The 21,439-nt window shown below is 50.9% G+C and overlaps 3 protein-coding genes across 4 annotated transcripts in view; 1 reads left to right on the plus strand and 2 right to left on the minus strand.

Moving 5' to 3' along the window:
• zdhhc8b (zDHHC palmitoyltransferase 8b) overlaps positions 1-5,752 on the minus strand; it is a 49,216-nt gene extending 43,464 nt beyond the window's left edge. The window contains exon 1 of the mRNA XM_076048263.1: positions 4,887-5,752. Coding sequence (XP_075904378.1) covers positions 4,887-4,990 — 104 coding nt within the window. The 5' untranslated portion in view covers positions 4,991-5,752. The remainder of the gene's footprint in view (positions 1-4,886) is intronic.
• A 363-nt stretch (positions 5,753-6,115) lies between these two features.
• On the plus strand, positions 6,116-9,593 carry pgam5 (PGAM family member 5, serine/threonine protein phosphatase, mitochondrial). 2 transcript variants are annotated; one of them, XM_076048264.1, is made up of 6 exons: positions 6,116-6,596; positions 7,339-7,511; positions 7,603-7,728; positions 7,980-8,068; positions 8,802-8,935; positions 9,085-9,593. In XM_076048264.1, exons 1-6 carry the CDS (start codon positions 6,364-6,366, stop codon positions 9,233-9,235), a joined length of 906 nt encoding a protein of 301 aa, XP_075904379.1. In that variant the 5' UTR covers positions 6,116-6,363; the 3' UTR covers positions 9,236-9,593. The 2 variants fall into 2 exon arrangements, with proteins under 2 accessions (XP_075904379.1, XP_075904380.1); XM_076048265.1 differs by having other exon boundaries at positions 6,117-6,596; positions 8,805-8,935.
• A 62-nt stretch (positions 9,594-9,655) lies between these two features.
• Positions 9,656-21,362, minus strand: ankle2 (ankyrin repeat and LEM domain containing 2). The gene is made up of 13 exons (XM_076048268.1): positions 21,238-21,362; positions 18,466-18,972; positions 18,202-18,393; positions 17,577-17,761; positions 17,124-17,312; positions 16,902-17,024; positions 16,299-16,362; positions 15,868-16,043; positions 15,679-15,785; positions 15,338-15,528; positions 14,396-15,263; positions 13,992-14,123; positions 9,656-12,764 (listed from the first exon to the last, which is right to left on the minus strand). The coding sequence occupies exons 2-13, from the start codon at positions 18,959-18,961 to the stop codon at positions 12,548-12,550; spliced, it is 2,940 nt and encodes a 979-aa protein (XP_075904383.1). The 5' UTR covers positions 18,962-18,972; positions 21,238-21,362; the 3' UTR covers positions 9,656-12,547.
• Between the last annotated feature and the right edge of the window lie 77 nt (positions 21,363-21,439).

A 21,439-nucleotide genomic window follows, 5' to 3' on the forward strand; every position in this document is an offset into this window, starting at 1 on the left:
CACGGCCGATGCCACACTTGGAGGAGGAGTAGGAGGAGGAGAAAAAAAGGAGGAGGAGGAGGAGGAGGAGGAGGAGGAAGACGCTAATGGACACTAATACCAAGCAGGGAGGCATTAAGGGTTACAAGCTTATTTACCAAAAACCCCTTGACAAAAAGACGACAGCGGCTCTACATACATTAGCAGGACATGGATTAGGATCAATCAACAAGCATTCAATTATGCTCTCAATTAAATTAGACTCCAACATAAAAACACACACACGCAGGCGCAATGTTGTCGTGCAGAGAGAGACTGAGATTAGTTGAACAACTCCTCTGGACTGGCCAGATAATATTATGCAGCCGCTAATCCTGGTTCTTCCCACCGACTCCCAAGGGAGAATATCCTTGAATGTCTTTGGGTCCAATTAAAACATAAAACATTTGCATTTACAGAATTGCAAATAAGGACTGGTTAAAGATTTGGACAGAAAATACAACTTTTTTTTGCACTATCACGATGGCTCTGGTTACAAAGTGCAAACCACCACCAGTAAGCGTTTTATTTTGATGATCGTCTTCCGCTTTCACGTCTCGGCCCATGCAATTTTCATCTTGCAACAATTAAGAGGTTGTGAAACAAAGAGCCGGTTGCTCGCTCGGCCGTTTTAAGAGGCACTTTATGCTCCAGCTCGATGCGTTCGCTTTGTGCGCGGCGTCTTATTTCGATTTACCTGGCAGCGCCGCATCACCGCCTCCGCCACCCGCCCAGTTCCCCCCCCACATTTCAACAACTTTGCATTCTTAACCAAAAGTGGAAAAACCCTTTCAAGAACTTCGCCCGGCGTCCCCCCCCCCCCCCCCCCCCCCCCCCTCAGAGAGCGGCACAAATAAACGCAGGGCCGCTCAGCACTCGGCCGCACGTGAATGAAGCACAATTCGCTGGATACGCACAGAGAAAAGGAGGAAACAGATGTGGAAGCTGGAGATTAGATTCCTGCCGGGGCCCTGTTGCAGTGCGGCGCCCCGCTCCGGGCCACGACAGCACGCCACTTCGCAACGCCACCGCCGAATACCTTGCTTATAAATCACAACTGGGGGGGAAAAAACAACACAAAACACATGCAGCAAACTGCTGATGGCGGGTCTTGTCAGGATGATCCATGTGGCTTTCTGCCGAGTGCTTCTGCTGCACGGGGGCGACCGGGCTGAGCAGCAAAGGCTGCGTTCAGACTGCAGGCAAATCTGATTCAAATCAGATTCCTGCTCAAATCCGTTTCCAAATCCAAAAACATTATTGACCCACTGGACAGGTTGCTGTAGCAACGAGGTGGGAGCGGAGGCGTGGTCCGGCGTGGCGTGTAGTGTGTGACGTCACATCATTGCGACAGCGGCACGTGTTGCGATGCATGGCTTGGAGCTCGGCTTGAATGGAGCTACAGTATCTCCCCACACGCTGATGAGCCAATGAGGTTCCTCCTCTGTCCAGGGACTGACTGCTGCTCTCTCACGTGACACGTGACAGTCGGAACTCACCGGAGTGTTGTGAGCTGTTCGCACTGAGACGCTTCTGTCCAAATGCCATTTGAAACTACATCTCGATTTCTATCCGTTTTGCAAAAAGTAGGATTTCGAGCGATTTGTGGCTGTTCAGATGACAGAAGAGCCATCCGGTTTCAACCTGGATGAGCTAAAAATCGGATTTTGGCTGACCGTCTGAACGCGGCTTAAACGATAGTTGCCATCCAGGCTGCTTCTGATTTCCAGCTGGGGAGGTCGTCCGCTCAGCACGCACGCTGAAGGAGGCAAGGTGGGCACGGTAGAAAATAAAGAGGCCTTTTTCCTGGCGGCAAAGCCCTAAACACATTTAGACCCAGTGAGCTACTGTACGCCCGGAACCTTATTATAGATTCCACCAGCACCCCTTCCCGATGCAGATGGGATGAGCTTAATTTATCATCAGCAAAATTTGCGCGGTTGAGTCGCGGTCACGCTGCGGAGATAAAAATAATTCTGCACTAATGTGTTCTAATTCAATCTCGGTGGGAAACGCAAACTGTCAGGCGATACTGAGCCAAACACAGTAACACTCTGCCGTCTTTGTGTGTGTGTGCGTGCGTGTGTGTGTGTGCGCGCTGGGAGGCGTCGCTGGCCTGAGGTCTCATCCTCCACTGCCCATATGACACCGACTCGGCCTGCTGGCAGCGCCGAGGCCTCTAACAGACTCTGTCCCGGGAATATAAACAGATTTGCAAGCCAGGCTCCTGCCTAACCTCCCCCCCTCCCACTCCCCCCCCCCCCTCCCCACAACCCTGCCAGTCCAAACTGGGGGTGGCGGGAAGGCAGCTTTCCCTCCTGTGGTAGCCATCTCACTCTTGATGAAGACCTAGTGGTGCTGCTCCTTGGCCAGTGTGGGCTTTTCTTCGTTTTTTTTTCTTGTTGAAATCGCACGGCTAAACTAGCTGCGACATAATGGACTCCGTGGTGCGTTCAAGAACGAGCTGGCACGGCCTAGTTCATCGCCCCCTCGCCCCCAGGGTGGCTGTTCCATTATACCCCTCTCAATCCACGGGACCTTTTTACTGGGAGATGAAGGAGCAGCAGAGAGTAAAGTCTTAATCCTCATCATGGAACCATCTGCTGAGGGGGGAGGGTGGGGGGGTGGGGGCGGTGAGGGGTTGAACCCTGGTCTGGCAAAGGGTCGGGATCACCAGTGAAAGAAGATTATCGCGGAAAACAAAAACAGGCCTGGACCAGAATCCTCACACATCATTCTTAGTAAACAAATGGAGGCTCCAACCTTTTTGTCCGACCTCGAGACACAACCAGCAAACCCCTTCACCCCCACCCCTCCCCCGGTACCCCCCCGGCGCCCCCGCCCTCCCCTACCCTCACCCACGAGACCGACAATAGATTGGTTGTTGTTGCTTTTCATCGCTGTGCTAACAAGATTTTACGGCACCAGAACTTGAGGAGAAGATTATCCTGGAAAGCAGAAAACCAGGACTGCTTGGTCCAAACTATGGCCCAGGGGCCATATGCGGCCCGTTAAGCTTTTTAATCAGGCCCGCCGAACTTGAAGAAATTATATTAATAGTAAGTAAGTCATAAACCACTCTCGTCACATTTCAGAACCCACTGTGGCCCACCAGTCAAAATGTTTTGCCCACCCCTGGGTCCCCCCGCCCCCCCCCTTTCCCCAATAGCCAGAATCCATCTTCTGAGCTCACAGTTTGAGTGCCTTCATCTCCCATTGCAAAATAAGAGCATTTCTAACATTTCTAGGACCTTTTCTTTTCTTTTTTTGAGATGCGACTGGATAAATACACACGCGCTCTCCAGAGGGAGGAAGGGTGGAGATGGCTTAACTTAAATAAATATTCTATTCAGAAGGTCACCATCAGTGCAGACTGGTGCCTCCCCCCATTTATTTTGCAAACTTCACCGATATGGCAGTCCTGCTTTTCTTCAGGGTTCAGATTGGCCAACATGGCCTCAGTTACGACTCTGCCCCTGAGGTTTGGAGGAGATTCATTTGAAATGCTGTTGGCATTGGGGTTTTCCCCCCCACTGGAGGGTAGATCTAGATACACCTGTAACTGAAGCCCAAAGCAGCTCTCTGGCCTCTGAGGTGAACACACCTTGTTCTGTCAAGTGCACAGCACAGTTTGCATGCCATGTTTCCACCGGCTCGAAATGACAGGATGCTTTTAAATACTATGAAGGAGGAAAGATAATAAAAACGTGACCGTGACTGCTCAGCTACACAGTTTGCTTTCAAAAAGACTAAACAACTGCAACAAAGCACATTAAAAACCAGGGCCTTCTGATTCTAATTGTAATTCAAGGTGAAACGCTGCTGCTGCTGCTGCACGTAAAACTCAGCTCTGGTCGGAGCCATCCAAGATCCTCCCCTCTTCTCAGGGATCCTCGTAGATACGCCGTGAAATTCATTCATAAGCACCCCCACCTTGGGGTGTTGGCACCAGAGGAGGATGTGGTGTGTGGAAAAGATGATTCAGACAGGCAGAGAGAGAGAGAGAGAGAGAGAGAGAGAGAGAGAGAGAGAGAGATTGCTTCAGCTGCTCATTCATCAGGTGCAGCAGCAGCAGCAGCCAGGGTGATGCTGCATGGCAGTGGGACCCATCCTGTTTGCAGCAGCAGGTGATGATGATGATGATGATGATGATGATGATGATGATGATAACCTCCCGCCTGTTACAACACAGATTCCAACCCAGCACTCGGCCTTGCTTCTAATTTGAAGGCAGGGTGGGTGGTGGGTGACCTGCCGACATCGAGCCGTGTGGTTGAAATAAGTGACATACAACATCCACGTTCATAAAGACACGTCAGTGCAGCAATTCAAATGAGCAGTTCCATGAATCAGTCGCAGCGGAGCAGGAATGAAACGCCGACTGGATCCGATCACCCCCCCATCACCACCACCACCACCACCACCACCTTGCCTGCCTGCCTGCCTGCCTGCCTGCCTGCGGTGTTTCTTGACCGGGAAAGTGAGCAGCCACGGCCTGGAGGACCGGGGGTTAGGGTGTCTCCTGTCCGGCCACCACGACTGCACAACTTGCACAGATTACTGGAAGTTTGCCCCGAGGGTATCATGACTGGACGGTGCTGCACAGGAAGCCTCAAGGCACCGCAGAGAAACCCAGCGCCCCCCACTCTCTGTCCCTCCCTCCCTCCCTCCCTCATAAGATGGCACATTAGACATGGTAGTAAATCAAATATACATATTTTTTCATACGCCCCACAATCTAGTGGAGTGGCCGAATCCGCCCGTGCAAACTTGGGAGATCGTGCGTAATCTGGAGGCAACGCCGGTGTTGATGGGAAAGAAGCATGAAATAAAAGAGCCGGCGGCAGCTAAAGCGATGCACAACTTACGTGAAAACGAAGAATAAAGTGGTGGATCCCACCAGGAGCGTGGCGGCGGTGGACACTGGGATGTATTTGGTGGGTTTAAATCTCTTTCCGGCGCTGCTGGGCATTCTGTAATTTCCACATTCCTCGCTTATTTATTCCGGTTGGAGTCGGCGGCCGGGGGAATCGGAGGAGGGCTCCGGTGTTTTGGCGAGCATGCAAGCGGGCAAGGCAAGGCAGGCAAGGCGGGCCCTGGATTCTAGAGGTGCGTCGGGTCCGGTCCGCCTTGGGCTGGTCGTCGATGGAGGAGCCGCATAGATCCAGCACGACTTGGGGGAGGGCAGTGTAAAAAGCAAGCAGGCGCGCCGGAGCTCCGCGTTTAATGAAAGCCTGGAAATCCCAGCCTTCCAATCCAGCCCACTGCTGAGGTCACTGGCTGAACCGCTCGGAAAGGTGGAGCCTCGGAGCGCGAGCAGCACCAGCCCTGCCTTCCCGCCACTGCTGCCGCTGGCTTCGGATCAGCTCGCAGCAATGGGGAGGGTGCGAGGGAGGGAGTGCGTTTACATTCACGTTTAGAGAGGTTGAGTAAGAACAACCTTCTTTTTTTTTTTTTCTTAAATTGGATTCCGTCAAAGTTTTACTCTTGAACCTTCTCGGGTGTTTCAATGCTGGCTGTCGCACAGGAAGCCCCGGTTCTTAAACGCCCTCTCTCCGTCTCTTCCGGCGGGGAACGGCGACGCCAAACTTGCCTCAAAATACTATTGAATTGTTTAAAAACACACACATCGACATATATACACACACACAACAAATGACCATGAATCCTTCCTACCAAATGTTTGGCCCACCGTCTGTTTTATTTCGGGATGTTTAGTTCGCCTCAGTTCGCACGAATACGAGCGAAAACATGATTCACAAAAAACTTTCGTCAATTTGTTCTTAAATACACACCCTCTAGAAAAATTGGGTTAGGGGTAAACGTCAGCAGTTGTTTTGGAGTGTCTCTAAACGGGTGCTTCGAGTGCATAAATAGTTGGGTTTAATACAACGTTCGTGCTGGATTTGGTCGAATTTGCCACATACGTCCAAACAAGTGAAGAACAGCCGGGCTTGGGTGCTTTTAGTGGTCCAGCGCGCCCTCAAGTGGCGCTTTAACAATATTTCTGCGAATTACAAAATTCATGTGTTTTGACTCAAGCGAGCCACCGTAATGTTTGCCTGGAAACTGCCTAGATTAGATTCGCCTTGCTTGTCGTGCGCCCACTACTACTACTGTTTTCGGTTTCACCTTCAGACAAGTCGTGTGACAGACCGACGGCGAGTTTTTGTTCACTTTTCTTAAGAAATAAAAACATTGTCCGTCTGACGCCATTGAGCAGCGGCTAGATTAGTATTAGTGAACAGACGATAGCTTTTTGTATTGTTCGCTGTTCGCCGCTGAAGCTCGGCTAATTAGCTAGCCGGACCATTTGTTGCTAAGTCGTTGCGCTCCGGCGGCAGGATGTCGTACAGGAAAACTCTCAAACTTCTCTGCGGGATCGCCGGAGGCTCCACGGCGCTGGCGCTGGCGGTGGCGGCCGCCGACTCCCGCGGCTACTTTGGGGAGCTGCGCGGCGAGGCGGCCGCCCCGCGGGGCTCCGCCGGTTTCGCCGTCCAAGCTGCGCAGCCGGCGTGGACTGCTGCCAGCCACACGCCGACACCGACCGGACACTCGTGGGACTTCAACTGGGACAAGTAAGTGCCCTCTAGATCCATTGCTCTGTTGTTCGCCCCTTCGATCACTTGACCAGGATAGAACGCAAATTTAAGATAGTTCTGACGTAAATCTGCGCTGTGCACGCCCAGTTAGGCGCAGGAGTGGGTGTATGAGTATGTTGACTTTGGCCGGTCAACGTTATCATCTGTATAAAAAAAAAATTAATAATACATAAACCCACAATAATATTGCACAGCACAGTTTCCCATGGAAGTACTTGCACTGAAACACAGTCAAGATCTGTTCCTGAGAAAAAATCAAGGGGGCGGGCGAACTTTTTGACTGGTGGGCCACAGTGGGTTCTACCACGTTGACCGAGAGGATGCAGAGCAGCAGCAGATGGATGGAGTGGTTTGATGAGCCACCTCATAGAAGAAGAACATAGACTGTGGGATATGTAGAAAACGTGTGCTTTAATGTCAATTAGAAATGAGCAAAAGTGTCACAACAAAATCAGTGTCTTTGAAACCCCACAGTCTTTGGCTCTTTATTGAAACGAGTGTTAAAATGCATAAAAACACACAGCTACTTTACGACTTACTACTAATATAATTTCTTCACGTTCCGTGGGCTGGATTAAAAAGTTTGACGTGCCACATATGGCCCCCGGGGGCTTTAGTTTGCCCACGTCTGGCCTCATCACTCTCAGCCAAAACCTCCAACACCCCCCCCCCCCGCCACCTTTTAATCCCAAGATCCCTCTGTCCTAACCTCCTCCAGGAGGGACCCCTCCTCGCTGATCAATGGCAAAAAGAAGGACACGGCGACCGAGGACCCCAGCACGGAGCAGGACAACGGCAAACCAAAGGCGACGCGCAACATCCTCCTCATCAGACACTCGCAGTACAACCTCAGTGGGAGCAGCGACAGGGAGAGGATCCTCACCCCGCTAGGTCCTCGCCCGCCCGGTTCACTGGAACAGCCTGCCGCTCCCCCGCTGTCCACCCGGGCCACCCTCACCAACCGCTGTGTGTCTCGTTCCAGGTCGCGAGCAGGCGGAGCTGACGGGGAAACGCTTGGCAGCGTTGGGGCTCAAGTACGACATCCTGGTCCACTCCAGCATGGCCAGGGCCACGGAAACGGCAAATATAATCAGCAAACACCTCCCAGGTAGTGGAGGGATCTCACCTCTTGACTGGTGGGGCCACAGTGGGTTGTAAAATGTGACAAAGGAGGGGGTGGGGGTGGGGGGGGGAGCAGCAGCAGATGCACGGAGTTGTCGAGGTTGTCGAGAAAATTAAGTGACCATGGCGTTTTAATCCGTTGGCACTTCTGCAAAAGTTTGGTTTTGGCACGCGTGTCTGTTTCACCTCACGTCAGGACGTAACGGCGATATTTCATTCCCCCTAATAATAAACCAGGGGTGGACCTGGTGAGCTGCGACTTGCTGAGGGAGGGGGCGCCCATCGAGCCTGTCCCACCCGTCACCCACTGGAAGCCCGACGCTGTGGTGAGAGAAGCCGTGCCTGCCGTTTCTGCAGTTCACATTGTTCAGAGTCTCCGTTCAGGCTCCTTGGTGCTGCGTATGCGTCTTCAGGCCTCACCCGTCCCACGCTGTTTGTTTTAGGCTTACAGCTGCTAAAAAAGAAAAAAAGAAAAGCCAACACGCCAGCGCACTCCTGCAGGAACGACACGGGGATCTTTTTTTTTTTTTTTTTTCTTAATAAAAGGCAGACGTTTAAAAGTCTTACGGCTGTTTGTCGGGTGACTGATGTTTAGCGTACAGTTGACGTTGGCTTCATGTTCAGCACTGACAGACAGGCCAGGACGCATGCGGCCAATCAGAAGGAGCTGAGACACAGCAGCACGTACACGGCGTGGTGACGTCACGCTGGGAATAAACTGGTGATTTTCTGGCCTTTATCATTTTTTTCAAACGACTAAAAGTGAAAAATCTACAATAGAAAGTTTTGCTATGAATGGCGTTTCAGGTCACAGTCGTCCTTGTCAGACGTTTTAAAAGCCTTTACTTCTGTATTGCGCTCTATGGGAAAAATGCTTTTTGGGCCCGGGGGTGTGGCCGCAGCGTAAAAAAAAAATCGGCACACCACCATATTGCCGGTCCGGTATCCACTTCTTATAATACATCCATGCCATCAACACATTTAAGGAGTAGCACGAGCATTATAACTGAAATGTGTGCAGAGCAACTTTAGCCACTGAGGCTCCTCCCATCCTCTCAGCAGTACCACGAAGACGGAGCTCGCATTGAGGCAGCCTTCCGCCGCTACATCCACCGTGCCGACCCCAAGCAGAAGGAGGACAGCGTGGAGATCATCGTGTGTCACGCCAACGTCATCCGCTACTTTGTGTGCAGGTTGGTATCGCTGCGGACTCGCCCGCCAGCCTCGGTCTAGCCTAGCCTAGGTCGCCAGTTCCCAAAGTGACGTAGCACAGCTTCGCTAATGACGCAGTACCAGCGATCAGACGCTCATCCTGGCCTCTCCCCTCCTCTCCCTTCAACAGGGCTCTGCAGTTTCCTCCGGAGGGCTGGCTGCGGATGGGCCTGAACAACGGCAGCATCACGTGGCTGACCATCCGGCCCAGCGGCCGGGTGGCACTGAGGGCCCTGGGGGACGCCGGCTTCATGCCCCCCGACAAAATGAGTCGCACCTGACGGCCTCCCAGCCCGCAGGATTCAATCGGTCGCAGGGTCATCGCTCACTTTTCTCCTTAAGTGTCTTGAGACTGAACTTTTTTTGTTTGTTTGTTTTTTGATAAGCAAACTCAGCACGGTGTTGACGAGAGACTCTGGTTGTGATTCTCTTCTCTTTGTGCCAGTTGACGCCAGCACAAGTGATTCTGAATGTAAGAAGATTTTTACACAGGTGACTTTTTCCAAACCCTGCCTCCCAAAATCAAAAGAAAACCGTTTTAATCGTCTTGAATACGAATCGTGCTTTCAGCATCGTCTTTTCACTGTGCTGAAGAGAAGGTTACGTGTCGTGAAATAAAGTGACTGAACAAGTTTACAATGTCGTTTTGTTCTTCTTTTTTTTTATTCCCTTTGACCAGATAAGACACAAAGGCGCCGCTCTCAGGTGTGACGTTTTATTGATTAGTCGAAAGCAAATCAGATCAAGACATACAGAACCAGAATTCACTGTGAATGTCAGCTCCCTCTTTTTTTTTTTTTTCCCCTTCTTCCTTCTTGTCAGTAATAAAAGCACAGGATGCTAAAAGCACATGAAGCATGTCTTAAGTTGTTCAGGTGCGTTTTTGCAAAGTTTACACATTCATAAACATTCAGAGACCAGAGATCTGTTTGTCACCTGAGAGCACGAGGATGACCGAACAATCATCGCAGCAAAGTGGATTGTGCTCTCGGATAAAGGTTTAGTTCACGCACGCACACACACACACACACACACAGGTGCATTCAGAAACACTTCCATCCATCTTCTAAACTCGCATTCTCCCTGGACAAGTCGCCTGTTCATTGCATGATCACATTCATAGACACACAGCCCCACACACACACACTCACCTACTTACAATTTATACTTGGTCTAGTGGCAATCTGAATACTCAGTCCTGTTGGCATGGATGCATCTGATAAACCCTCAGACTGCAGACTGAGATCAACTAGAATTGACAGTGGGAGTGGCCGTTGAGATGCCTGGTGGGAAACTTGCCACAAGATGAACCAGCGCTGGTCTGAGCCACCTGAAGAGCTCCAGACGTGACTGAGCGTTTCAGCTGCACTGTGTTGTTCCACCATTAAAGTGATATCAAAAAACTAAATCCAAGCGGCCAGTTCATGAGAAAGGTTGAAGGTTCACAACATTTTTTTTTTTGCCAGCTCATTTTAAGGTAACAACTACACAGTGACGCTTCGAGCACTAAACTGTGAGTGAGATGAATGTGTTAAAGGGCTGCGAATACTGCCTGGGCTCAACACCTGACTGCTCCTGCTCCAGCGCTCCTGCTCAGTCTCTATAAGGCAGTACAGTTATTTTTATTAATTGATTTTTTGTTTTAAAAGGATGAGTACGCTGATTAGAGTTTAGTCCCCCCCCCCACCCACCCTTTCACCCCCACACACACACACACACACACACGTGAACAAATGATAATTTTGATGATCGTGGGGAGGGGGGAATTGCACAATCTAAGGCCGCCAGCAGTGGCAGAAAAGGAAAAGGAAAAGTCGAACCGAGGGGGGGACCGAGGGTAGAAGGACAGAAGAAGACGGAAGACCTCAGCCGTGTCCACATCTGTTTCCCCACGTTTGCCGTAATAGTCTGTTAGCGACGCAACTTTATTATTTTTTTTATTTCCAGCATATTTGGTGCGACAGCCAGACAGCTGAAGTGACGGAGAGCCGCTTCCATCGCTTCAGAAAATTAAGGCAATTCCTGAACTGAGGGGAACGCAGGAGAAAAATGGCAGTCGATTTCGAGTTTTGTTGTGGTTTTTCTTTTTTTTTTTTTCTTCCAAACACCGTTAATAAAAACATTTTTTGTGCTACTGACCAACATACAAAAAAAAAAAAAAAAAACGTTAAAAATATCAACATTTTCCTTTTTTTAAAAGTATCTTCCACTCGTCTGTGAAGGTTCTCAGTCGTCCAGGTTCATCTTAATGTAGAAGGGTCAAGTTGAGGCACCTGCAGTGCTTCATAGAGAGTCTCACGTATTTAACCACCTCAGGGAGGCCGGAGGTCACAGGGAGGCCTGAAGCCTGTCGGTGCCTCCTACTGGCAAAGGCGCTGTTGACACTAACAGGGTGAAGATCCCATACGAGTTTGTTGTTACTCTGACTGACTGCCCACTGATGGGCGCCGCCCCTCCCCTGCCCTGCAGTCATGTGACGGGACGAGGTGTGGAGGTCGGTGATGTCATCAGGGGAGGGTCCTCAAAGCTTGCTGTCGAGGGGGGTGGGGGGGGTTAGTGTAGATGTAGATGTGCGGCTAAATCCTGTCCTGAGGGGTGTGTGTGTGTGTGTGTGTGTGTGTGTGTGTGTGTGTGTGTGTGTGTGTGTGTGTGTGTGTGTGTAGTGAGTAGTTTAGACTCGACACTACGAGACTCGGAGGAAGAAGTCGACTCTGTGATACGCAAACGTTGTGTTTTTCTTTTTTGTTTAAAGTGAACATCGCAATCCAACGTAATAAGGATTCCTGTGTTACATACGCACACACGCACACACATCAGAGGTACCGGACAATGGTTTCGTACACGTCTTCTAAACATTTGTGCATATTTCTGTCGTTCGTGTGTGCATGGCTGTAGCTTGGAGATGGAACCTAGTGGATCTATGGTGGGAGTGGAAGAAGAAGAGGAGGAGGAGGAGGAGGAGGGGCCAGGCCCAACTTTGGAGTTGAAATTCTCTGAATGACATCAAGAAGGAGGTGGGATCGATACTTTTTAGTGTTTCCCAAAAAATAAAAATAAAAACTTTAAGAGAAAAATGTGACTAAATGGTTCAATAACCCATCAGCTCACTTTTTTTTTGACTTTGGACGGACTGTCCTTTGAATCACACGACTCCTCACATTCAGTCGGCAGTTGGAATCACCAACATGAATCATGTGACCTCTATGACGGACTGGGATTGGGCCTCTGGCTCTCCTCTTTGGGGGAAGGGGGGAGGGGAGGGGGGGTGACTGCTGTGTTTTTTGATTGAGGAATTTGGAAGCTGATTGATGTCAGTACCCATGAGAGGCGCCTGCATTAGTGTAACCCTGTGGCTCCTCCCCTCTCGTCTTTCTTTTCCTCTTTTGACTGAGTGTACGGACGACGTGCTCTTACATTAATCATTGTCGGAACTCCAAACAGAACAAAGCCAACAAAAAAACAAAACAAAACCTTCCCAACACAAACGCCACCTGGTTCAGTTTTACTGGCTGCTTTCGACAATCCATCGGGTGGTGGTGGTGGTTGGAAAGAGGGGGAGTGGGAGGGTTCCCCCCCCCCCCCTCACTGCAGCTTCACGGGGGCAGGTTCTTGAAGAGGATGCGCTGGATGAGGCTGGCGTTGGCAGGGCTGTAGCGGCCGCCGGGGCTGAAGTCCGGCGAGGCGGCGTGGCGGGTGGGGCTGTGGCGGGTGCCGGGTGACATCATGGCGCCGCCCGGCGAGCCCGGCGCCTGGTGCTGCGTCCTGAGTCCAAGTCTGGCCACAGCGGGGTTGGGGGCGGGGCTAGGCCAGCTGGGTGACATAAGGCATCGACGGTGAGTTAGAGCGAGACTCAAGAGTTCCTCCCCACTGACTGACTGACTGACTGACTGGCTGACTGACTGACTGACTGACTGACTGACTGGCTGGCTGGCTGGCTGGCTGGCTGACTGACTGACTGACTGACTGACTGACTGACTGGCTGGCTGGCTGACTGGCTGACTGACCAAACTCTGGCTTGCGGGCCAAATTTAGCCCGTAGTGTAACTATATTTGGTCCTGAGACAATACAAAATCACTACGAGAGCTGCTGGCCCACCGCTATTATACAGCAAATGTACAGCATGCTAATGGTTCATTGCTGTTATTTTATTTTTAAATGTATTATTAGCCAGTGGAACAAAAACACTGTTGAAATTTAAAGCAGAAGGCTTCAAATAGAAAAAGGAGGCATACAATCTTTATTTACATTTTATTACTTTTTTGATTTGAAATTGGATTTTGCATGTGTGCAATATGAAGTTATCTATTGCATGGTATTGAGCTTTGCTCGTTCCATATTCAGGTTGAAGCAAAACTTGTTTGGGTCCACATAACAACTTTTACAGAATCCATTTTTAAATTGCTGGGTTCTGTACTCGATCAGCTGTGTTATTCAGGGTGAATTAATTTGACATTTAAGTTAAAAAATAAAAGTCTGTTGAAGGTATTTAACTGTGATAAACATTGCACATAACCTTTAAATGGAGAATTAACATACCTACGTTATTACCACGTTGAAAAACACAACATGTCACAGATAAATGCTTTGCGTGTCATTGTTTTGATATATTTATTCAAAAACATATGCTGTCAGAGAACAACAGTATTCATTTCGTTGTACATGTTTACGTGTGCAGTGACAATAAAGTCAACCTAACCTATAACACAGGTGTGAAGATTTAAGCGAGTTAGATTAAACACGAGTGCAAAATAGGCGGTGAAAATAAAGAAGATGATCGTGACTAATCCAAAAACTGATTGATAGATTAAGTTGACAAAAAAAATAATTGTTAGTTGTAGCCCTAGCGGTGATGGCTGTGGATGGTGGGTAAAGATCTTGTAGCGCGTCCTCAGAAGAAAGAGAGAAAGAAAGAAAGAGAGAGAGAAAGAAAGAGAGAGAGAAAGAGAGAGAGAACGGCCAGTTTACAGTTTTTGAATCTTGAGAGCCCCCTCCACTGCCCCCCCACCGCGCCTCCCCCCAGCAGCAGGAGAACTGACCTCTGCATGTCAGACGTAGAGTACACCTTCATTGTGCTCTTCCACTTGTGGATACTGGGAAACTTCAGAGGCTCGATGTCGACGCCCTCCAGCGCCAACAGGACCTCCCGATCCAGCTTGGTTGGTGAATCCCTGGAAGGCGAGTCGATAGATCATCGTGAGTGGACGGACAGCGGCAGATGGAAAATTTACTGCCGTCTCCATTAAAAAAAAGAAAGGAAGACTTTTTCCAGTGGCTGCCTGCTACATTAGCTGCACCTGATCCAACAACTCGTTAACATCAACACCTGATAATGTGCGACTGGGAAGGTGGGAAGACAAAGCCGAGTGGAAAAAGACAGCAGGAAGCAGTCGAGGCGAGCTTCCTGTGGTGACCCCGGCAGACGTGGCTGCGACTCACTCACCCCTGAATGAAGAGTCCTCTCCGTACGTGCGGCTGTGGCGGCGGCGTCCTGGGTAGGAACTGGTTGGCGTTGTCCAGGGACTTGTAGGAGGAGCCCGAGGACCCCGAGGAGGCCGAGGAGCTCAGGTCCCGCCCCCCGTGGTCCCACGACTTGGAGCGAGCGCAGGCGCTGCGCCCGCACGGCGCCGACCCCCGAGTCCTGCCCAGCGCCTCCGGGCCCTCCTCGGCCTCGAAGAACTCCTCGGAGCTGTCGCTGCTGCTGCTCCGCCGCTCCTTCCCGGCCACGCCCCCTCCCACCTCGCTCCCCCAGCTCTGCCCCTCCCCCGTCCGGCAGTCCGGCCCGCCGACGGACAGGCGGCTCAGTCCGCGGCTCAGCTCGGCGGCCTCCCTGCGCCGGCTGCCCCCGCTGCTCCTCCGCTGCCTGCAGGAGCGGGGGCTCTCTGCCGGCTCCTGCAGCGACATGCGCTCAAACTCCACCATGAGGTTGGAGATGGGCGACGGCAGCGAAGAGGTGGAGGAGGAGGAGGGGGAGGAGCGAGGCGCAGCCCGCTCCCCGTTGTGAGTCCTGTCTCTGGAGGAGGAGCACAGGCTGTTTTTGCAGGCCGCGCCCGGCAAGAGGAGCCTGTCGCTGCAGTCGCACAGGAAGTCCTGCTCGGCGGCGGCCTCGATGAATTCGGGCCCGCGGTGGTGCAGGCCGCGGAACTCATGGCCCCCCACCGCCCCCTTCAGGCTGTCCTTGGAGGCGGCGGAGCAGGTGATGCTGGTGAGCACCGCGTTCTGCCGGTTCTTCATCTCCTCCAGGCTGATGTCGTCGCTCTCCTCCAGGAAGGCGCCCACGGAGATGGAGTTGCAGAACTTCTTGGGCTTGCCTGCAGGGCGGCGACAACGTGAACCCAAAAACCGGGACGGGTTGGCGCGAGTGATGACGTGGTGACTGCTTTACCTGGAGACGGGGTTTTGAAGCGGTTGCTGGTCTCGTTCTCCCCGGCCTCCTCGTGGGCCAGCGGGCTGATGGTCCTCCTGCTCAGATGTTCCTCCAGCTTGTGAAGACCCTCAGACGACGACAGATCCACAAAGCTGTCCAGGAAGTCCCAGTACTCCGACCACGGGTAGCCCTTGTCGTGAGCCAAGTCCCTGGAAGCATCATGGATGTATTAGAAGAACTGGACACTGGACTGGCAATAAAGTAGCGCTGCGATTCTGCATTCTACTGGGGGTTTGGGAAAGCACGCACGGAGTCGATCATCAGCCTGCGAACTAGCAGGCAGGGCGCCAGCGACTCACCTGCCCACCCTCTCTGCCCCGCGGTCAGGATCCGACTTGAGGATGTGGTGGAAGAGGTCCGCCTGTCCCCTGGGTGGCGTCTTCCAGCACCGCCGGAACTCGTCCGCCTGCGGGGAGGAAACAATCAGACGCTCAGTGATTTTCTTCAATGTCGAAGTGGCGGCGGCGGCGGCGAGGGGCGGAACTTGCTTTGGACGGGCTGAGCGGGCCGGCGAAGGCTGTGACGGCCAGCAAGGGGTCGATGGGGCTGCGGCCGTGCCGCTGGATGGCGGCGAGGCTCTCGGAGGAGTCGGGCGACCACAGACCGCCGATGACGGGCTGAGACGTGTTGTCAGTGGCTCTGAGGAGGGGGATGTAGCAGCGGTCTGCAAGGCAACCCGCAGGGCAAAGCTCAGGTGACGTGTGACAGGCGGGAAGTCGGAGAGAAATGCGCTTTCATAACTTTTTCCACAGTTCCTGAAAGTTTGACGGCATGCGAGTCTGTCTCGTGAGAATATTTCTCATGCATGTTGAACAAACACTATGCTGCAGCTGCAGCTACTAAATTTCCAGCATCAATAAAAGGGATTATTCAACACGCCAAGAGGTCTTGCGTGCTGCAACAAAATAAATGTGCTTACCCTCCAAATATTCACTGATCTTCTTCTTCACTTCCTCGGTTTTGTTTCTCCTACTACAAATCAGCTGTGGAAAAAACAAACAAACAAACAATTGGAGATGTGTGGACAGCTGACGGGGGCCGGATAAGCCGGACGAGTTGGTCTATGTTTAGATTTCCAAGAGGTGCGATTGTGCGATGCCAGAACACTTCTGAAGCGTGCAAAAGGTCACGGTTTCATGACCACAGCGGCCGCTGCAGACACACAACCCAGTGAACAACAGCCTGGACTGCCATTGAAACACCTTTTTTACAAGGCGTCCTGAAAACGAATGAAATTGATGAGGCTAATGGACGGTGGGGGTAAAACTGCATCCCACATCCGTCCACGTCTCTCCTAGTTTATGTCATGAAGGAGGCCGAACACTCTGGAGAACTTAAAGGAAAAGCAATGCACCTCGACCTCATGATCAGCGAGGCTGCAGGCTCCGGGACAGGAGTCCCACATGGACAAAATTACAAGGAGGTGAAAAGGTGCTGCCGGGCTGTTAGCTTGAGAAGACGACGACGGCAGATGGAGCGCAACACATAAGAGAAATGCAATGACAAAAACCAAAACACTTACATCACAAGGCTTCTGGCCTTCCTTGTTCTCACGGTCCTTCACGATCTTGGGATGCGAGCAGAGCACGTTGACAACTTCGGGGCAACCAAACTTACAGGCAAAGTGAAGAGGGGTTTCAAAGCCCTGGAACATCAAGACAGGCGCTCTGTTACAGACTCAGTAGGGGGTGGGGGGTTATAGCAGGTTCAGAATGTTTGGCCCGACCCGGGAACAACAACTCACAGCCTTGTCGGGAGTGTTGAGGTAAAGATCTACGATGTAGCAGATGCGCTTCTGCAGCATGGCCTCCTGGTCGTCCGGGTACATGAGGCGCATGAACGCCGGGTTTTCCAGGGTTTCCAGAAGGAGCTGCGCGATTACTGCCTGGTTCTCTTTAGCTGCGACGTGCATGACGTTGTACCGACAGCCCTCCTTCACAGAGCACACCGCGGGGGAACACAGTCAGCGCGCAATCTCCACCAGACATGGATTCAACACAAAGCACTTGTTTCACTTGGAGCCATTAAAGTTGCTCTGTGTTTTAGCTTCAAAATGTAGGTTTAGAAGGTGGAGAAGTAACAACGTTCATACAACAGCAACCTGAAGCTGCCACAAAACTTATTTAAACAAACTGAAACTAAATGCTGCCATCACAAACAGAGCATCCGGGCCCCCGAGCAACCAGCTGGTCCTCACCTGCACAATGGTGGGATTGTCACCTGAGCCGATCAGGTAGCGTGGGTTGTTCCACACCAGCTCGCTGAAGGCCGCCGGGTCGCCCTTCTCCACGGCTCTCCTCAGTTTGAAAGTCAGGTCCTGCGTGCGGGGGCTCTTGAAACTGTTGGCCCGCTCCCGATTGATGGTGTCCACCTCCACCGTGTCTGGCAAAGTGAAGGACGAGGCCCGTCAAACTCTATTCAGGGCAGGGACAACGCCCCCTTCTGCTTATTACTCTATTGGTTAAATGCTTGAACAGTTTGTGAGGAGTACTGTGTGTGTAAACACTGCAGAAAGACGGGGAGGACAGGTGGAAATGCACCATAGTTTAAAGCCAAATTAATGAAATATCATCTTGGTTTCCTGGCCTTTAAAGATGTCCCAGTAGATCGAGGTAAAAAAAAAAAAAAAAAAAAACTAATGAAATTTTAACGCCATATTGTTGCTGCATCTCAAAATTCACGATAAAGTGTCCCAACTGTTTCAATGCACTGAAGACTTGAGATCAAAGCAGAAGACGTCATATAAAGAAGAAAAGGAGAAATCAGTTGCACAGTCAACAAACCTCCCAGCTGAAAGGGGTCGTAGGTCAGGATCTGCTTACCTTTACACACAGGCAGGCCTGCTCTGACTGAAGACGCAGTGGGAGTTTTGCTGGGAGACGGGAAATAGTCGCAGATCCCCATGGCAAATTTCTCTGCATCCTCGCGGTTTGGAAACGCTTTGAAGCGAGCTCCTTTCATCGTCTTTACAGCTTGAAGGGCGTCTTTCTTATCTGCATACACATGTGCTCTCTCTAAAGGAGAAATGAAAAATTAGTGGTGGCACGTCCATCTGTCTGTTTGGCTTGTTTTCACGCCCGTCTTACCAGTTCTGGCCAAGACATCGTCCCACAGCGGACACACTCCATAATACAAGGCTGGAGACACTTGTGCTGGCTTTGATGGGGTTCCGGGTCTGTACTGAGAGTTGCTGATTTCAGCAGAGCTGATGGAGCTGGTAGTGGCGGAGATCTCGTCTTCCTCGGGGGGGTTAAGGCCAATGCCGTAGCCAAAATCACACTCCTCGCTGTCCGTCTCGCCCGAGGTGCTGCTTTTGGCTGCAAACGTGGGTGCAGCCGCCGACTTGGGTGTGGCATTGTCTGACACAGAGGTCGCACTGCAGGGGGCGCCGGATGGAGAACAGTTCTCCTGCTCAGTGGGACAGCCGTCTGGCTCCGCTTCGGCCAGGACTCGGGCTAACTTCCTCTCGAAGGTGCTCCGGGTTGTGGCTGTGATGGGGCCGCACTTGACGCCTGCCCGGGCAAACTCCTCACGCAGTTCATCATCACTTAGACCCTTCAGCCTGCTCAGAACCGCCTCCATGTTTCAGCTCCCTGCAGAACATGCATAAAGAAAAAAAAAAAAACACATTACACACCAGCCTCAAATTACTGTCCTTGTACATATCCACCGCATACAGCTACAGAACAAAGATTAACACAAGCATGTTTTTACAAACAAGCAAAGTCCTTCAGTGGCCGTCAGAGGTAAAGTTTCCAAGTGCGAAGCACAGCGAGTGGGCTTACGGAGGAGTTAACAAAGCCACTGCTGCAGCTGACAAACTCCGAGCAGGCGAGTCCCTTCATGGTCAATAACAGAGGTGTGGACATAGCGAATGTTGGGTGATGGTCAGAGGGGCTGTTTGGTGCAGACTGGCACATGGGCTTCCACCAGTCTGCTCTGGGGCAGACTGATATCACCACCCGGCTGATATCATCACCAGTGTGAATGACGAATGGAAAAGCGCTACATAAATTCAATCCACTATTAATAGTATAAGATCATCTTTGCAGTCAAACAACCTGGCTGCTGCTTGACGCATGTGAGAAGCATCAAATAATTATTTAACATGAGTGAGAAATGTAAGTATAAAGAAAAGAAAACACACATTAAACACTAGCCTTACATGACTGTCCTTGTACATCTCCACCATCTTTACACCGAACAAGAACTAGACAAAAACTTAGCACAAGCACGGTTTTTGTTTGTTTGTTTGTTTGTTTTTTTATATATAAAACAAGCAACGTCCTTCAGTGGCCGTCAGAGGCAAAGTTTCCAGGGTAAGATGCACAAGTGCGAAGCACAGCGAGTGGGCTTACGGAGGAGTTAACAAGCCCGCTGCTGCAGTTGACGAACTCCGAGCAGGCGAGTCCCTTCACGGTCAATAACAGAGATGTGGAAATAGCATCCGCTAGCCAGCTAGCGCGCTAGCCAAGAGAAAAGTCAGCCATGGCTGCTGAGGAGCGCGTGACAAAGCTCGCAGAAAGAAACGGCTCAGTAAAAGGAATAGAGGGGGGAAAAAATCTCAAATGACGGGATGAGACACGGGGTTTAATGTTAATGGACACCAGAAGAGCGTCAAACCAGACATTTGTGACCACCTCCGTCGGCGCAATCGCATGCTGTCACGCCCAAGTCTGTCATACGAGGTGGGCTTTCGGTCTACAACAAATTTGATACGTCTTCGTGGTGATGATGACGATAAAAAAAAAAAAAAAAAAAAAAATTAAAGCGAACGTGATGTCATCCAGAACATACTGTATCTCCATACTTACCGAGGGACATTTTTTAAATAACTGTACACGATATTGTGGGGAAATCTGCAGTTAGTTCCCAGGTATAAACTACTGGGTAAGAGACAAAGCTGGAAACGCTCTGGAATAGTCTCATTGTTTACAACGTGTCCCGCGCATGCTCAGTTTCAAGGGAGGGCGCACGCTGCATTCCAGACGTGTGGGAAATCTCAAAACGAAGACGCCTCGAGGATGTCAAACGGCTAGAACGGAGAAGTGAAACATAACGTCATTTTTAAAGAAACTATGCACATTGCTGAGCATTGAAATTAAAGCAGTGTAAAATGACTGAGGTTATATTTACGCACCAAGGGTTCACACCGGGTAAACGTAGGTCGACAAGTTAAACCACGCGGAGACAGCAGATCACACAGCAAGTCAAAGTTAGTCAGGTTCGACTTTCGGTTTCATTCGAAGGCGAATCAATTTCTTAGACTTCGAACCAAGACTTTTTTGTTCGTACGTAGTTTGCTGACGTGACACAATAACCCTCCCACCAACTGTTAGTATATATATATAATATATATATTTGAACCTAGACTAGCAAGCAACGTAACTGCCCTTTTAAATAACCGTTGGGCGTAATTTGCTGACACGAGCATCACTCAGACGAATATTTTACGAATTTATTTGTACCATCTCGAGCACGCAGGCCAACTTGGCTCGTACGGCCGCCGTTCGTCAACACGACGCCAAGACGTGGCGTCTTCACAGATGTTTAAATTGGATCTAAATAAATCACGGGGAACCGTCGCAAATTTCGTGTGGACCGCGATCGGTGGATGACAGCACACCGGTATTTCATAGCCACGTCGTCGTCCTTGGAGGCTACTTCTCCGGAAATGAGTTTGGCAAGCGGTGCTAACGCTTAGCATAGGCAGCGAGCTAACTACTCATACCCGATCAACGGGAGTTTTGCGCGCAGCAACAACGATCTATTGTCCTGACATTTCAACTTTCAGCTTAACGTTGGTGTAAAAAAAATAAATAACATAAAGCAGAAAATCTTAGTAATTCCATGCCCACCTCCTCCTCACTGCCCGGCTACTGTTGCTAGGTGTCTTCTCGCCGCGACGGTTTCAAAATACAGCGAGCGAGGACCTCTGTTTCGTCCAACGTTACGCCTGAACGAAAAAGTATTGAGGCGAACGGCAGCACGACAACGACGCAACTCGCGCTCATCAAAGTTAAAGAAGTTGAAAGGGTGAGGGAAATGAAACAAGCACAA

This window comes from Nelusetta ayraudi, unplaced genomic scaffold, assembly GCF_046127955.1.
Source record: "Nelusetta ayraudi isolate G7.1 ecotype Tasmania unplaced genomic scaffold, CSIRO-AGI_Nayr_v1 ptg000098l, whole genome shotgun sequence".
Classification (NCBI taxonomy): domain Eukaryota; kingdom Metazoa; phylum Chordata; class Actinopteri; order Tetraodontiformes; family Monacanthidae; genus Nelusetta; species Nelusetta ayraudi.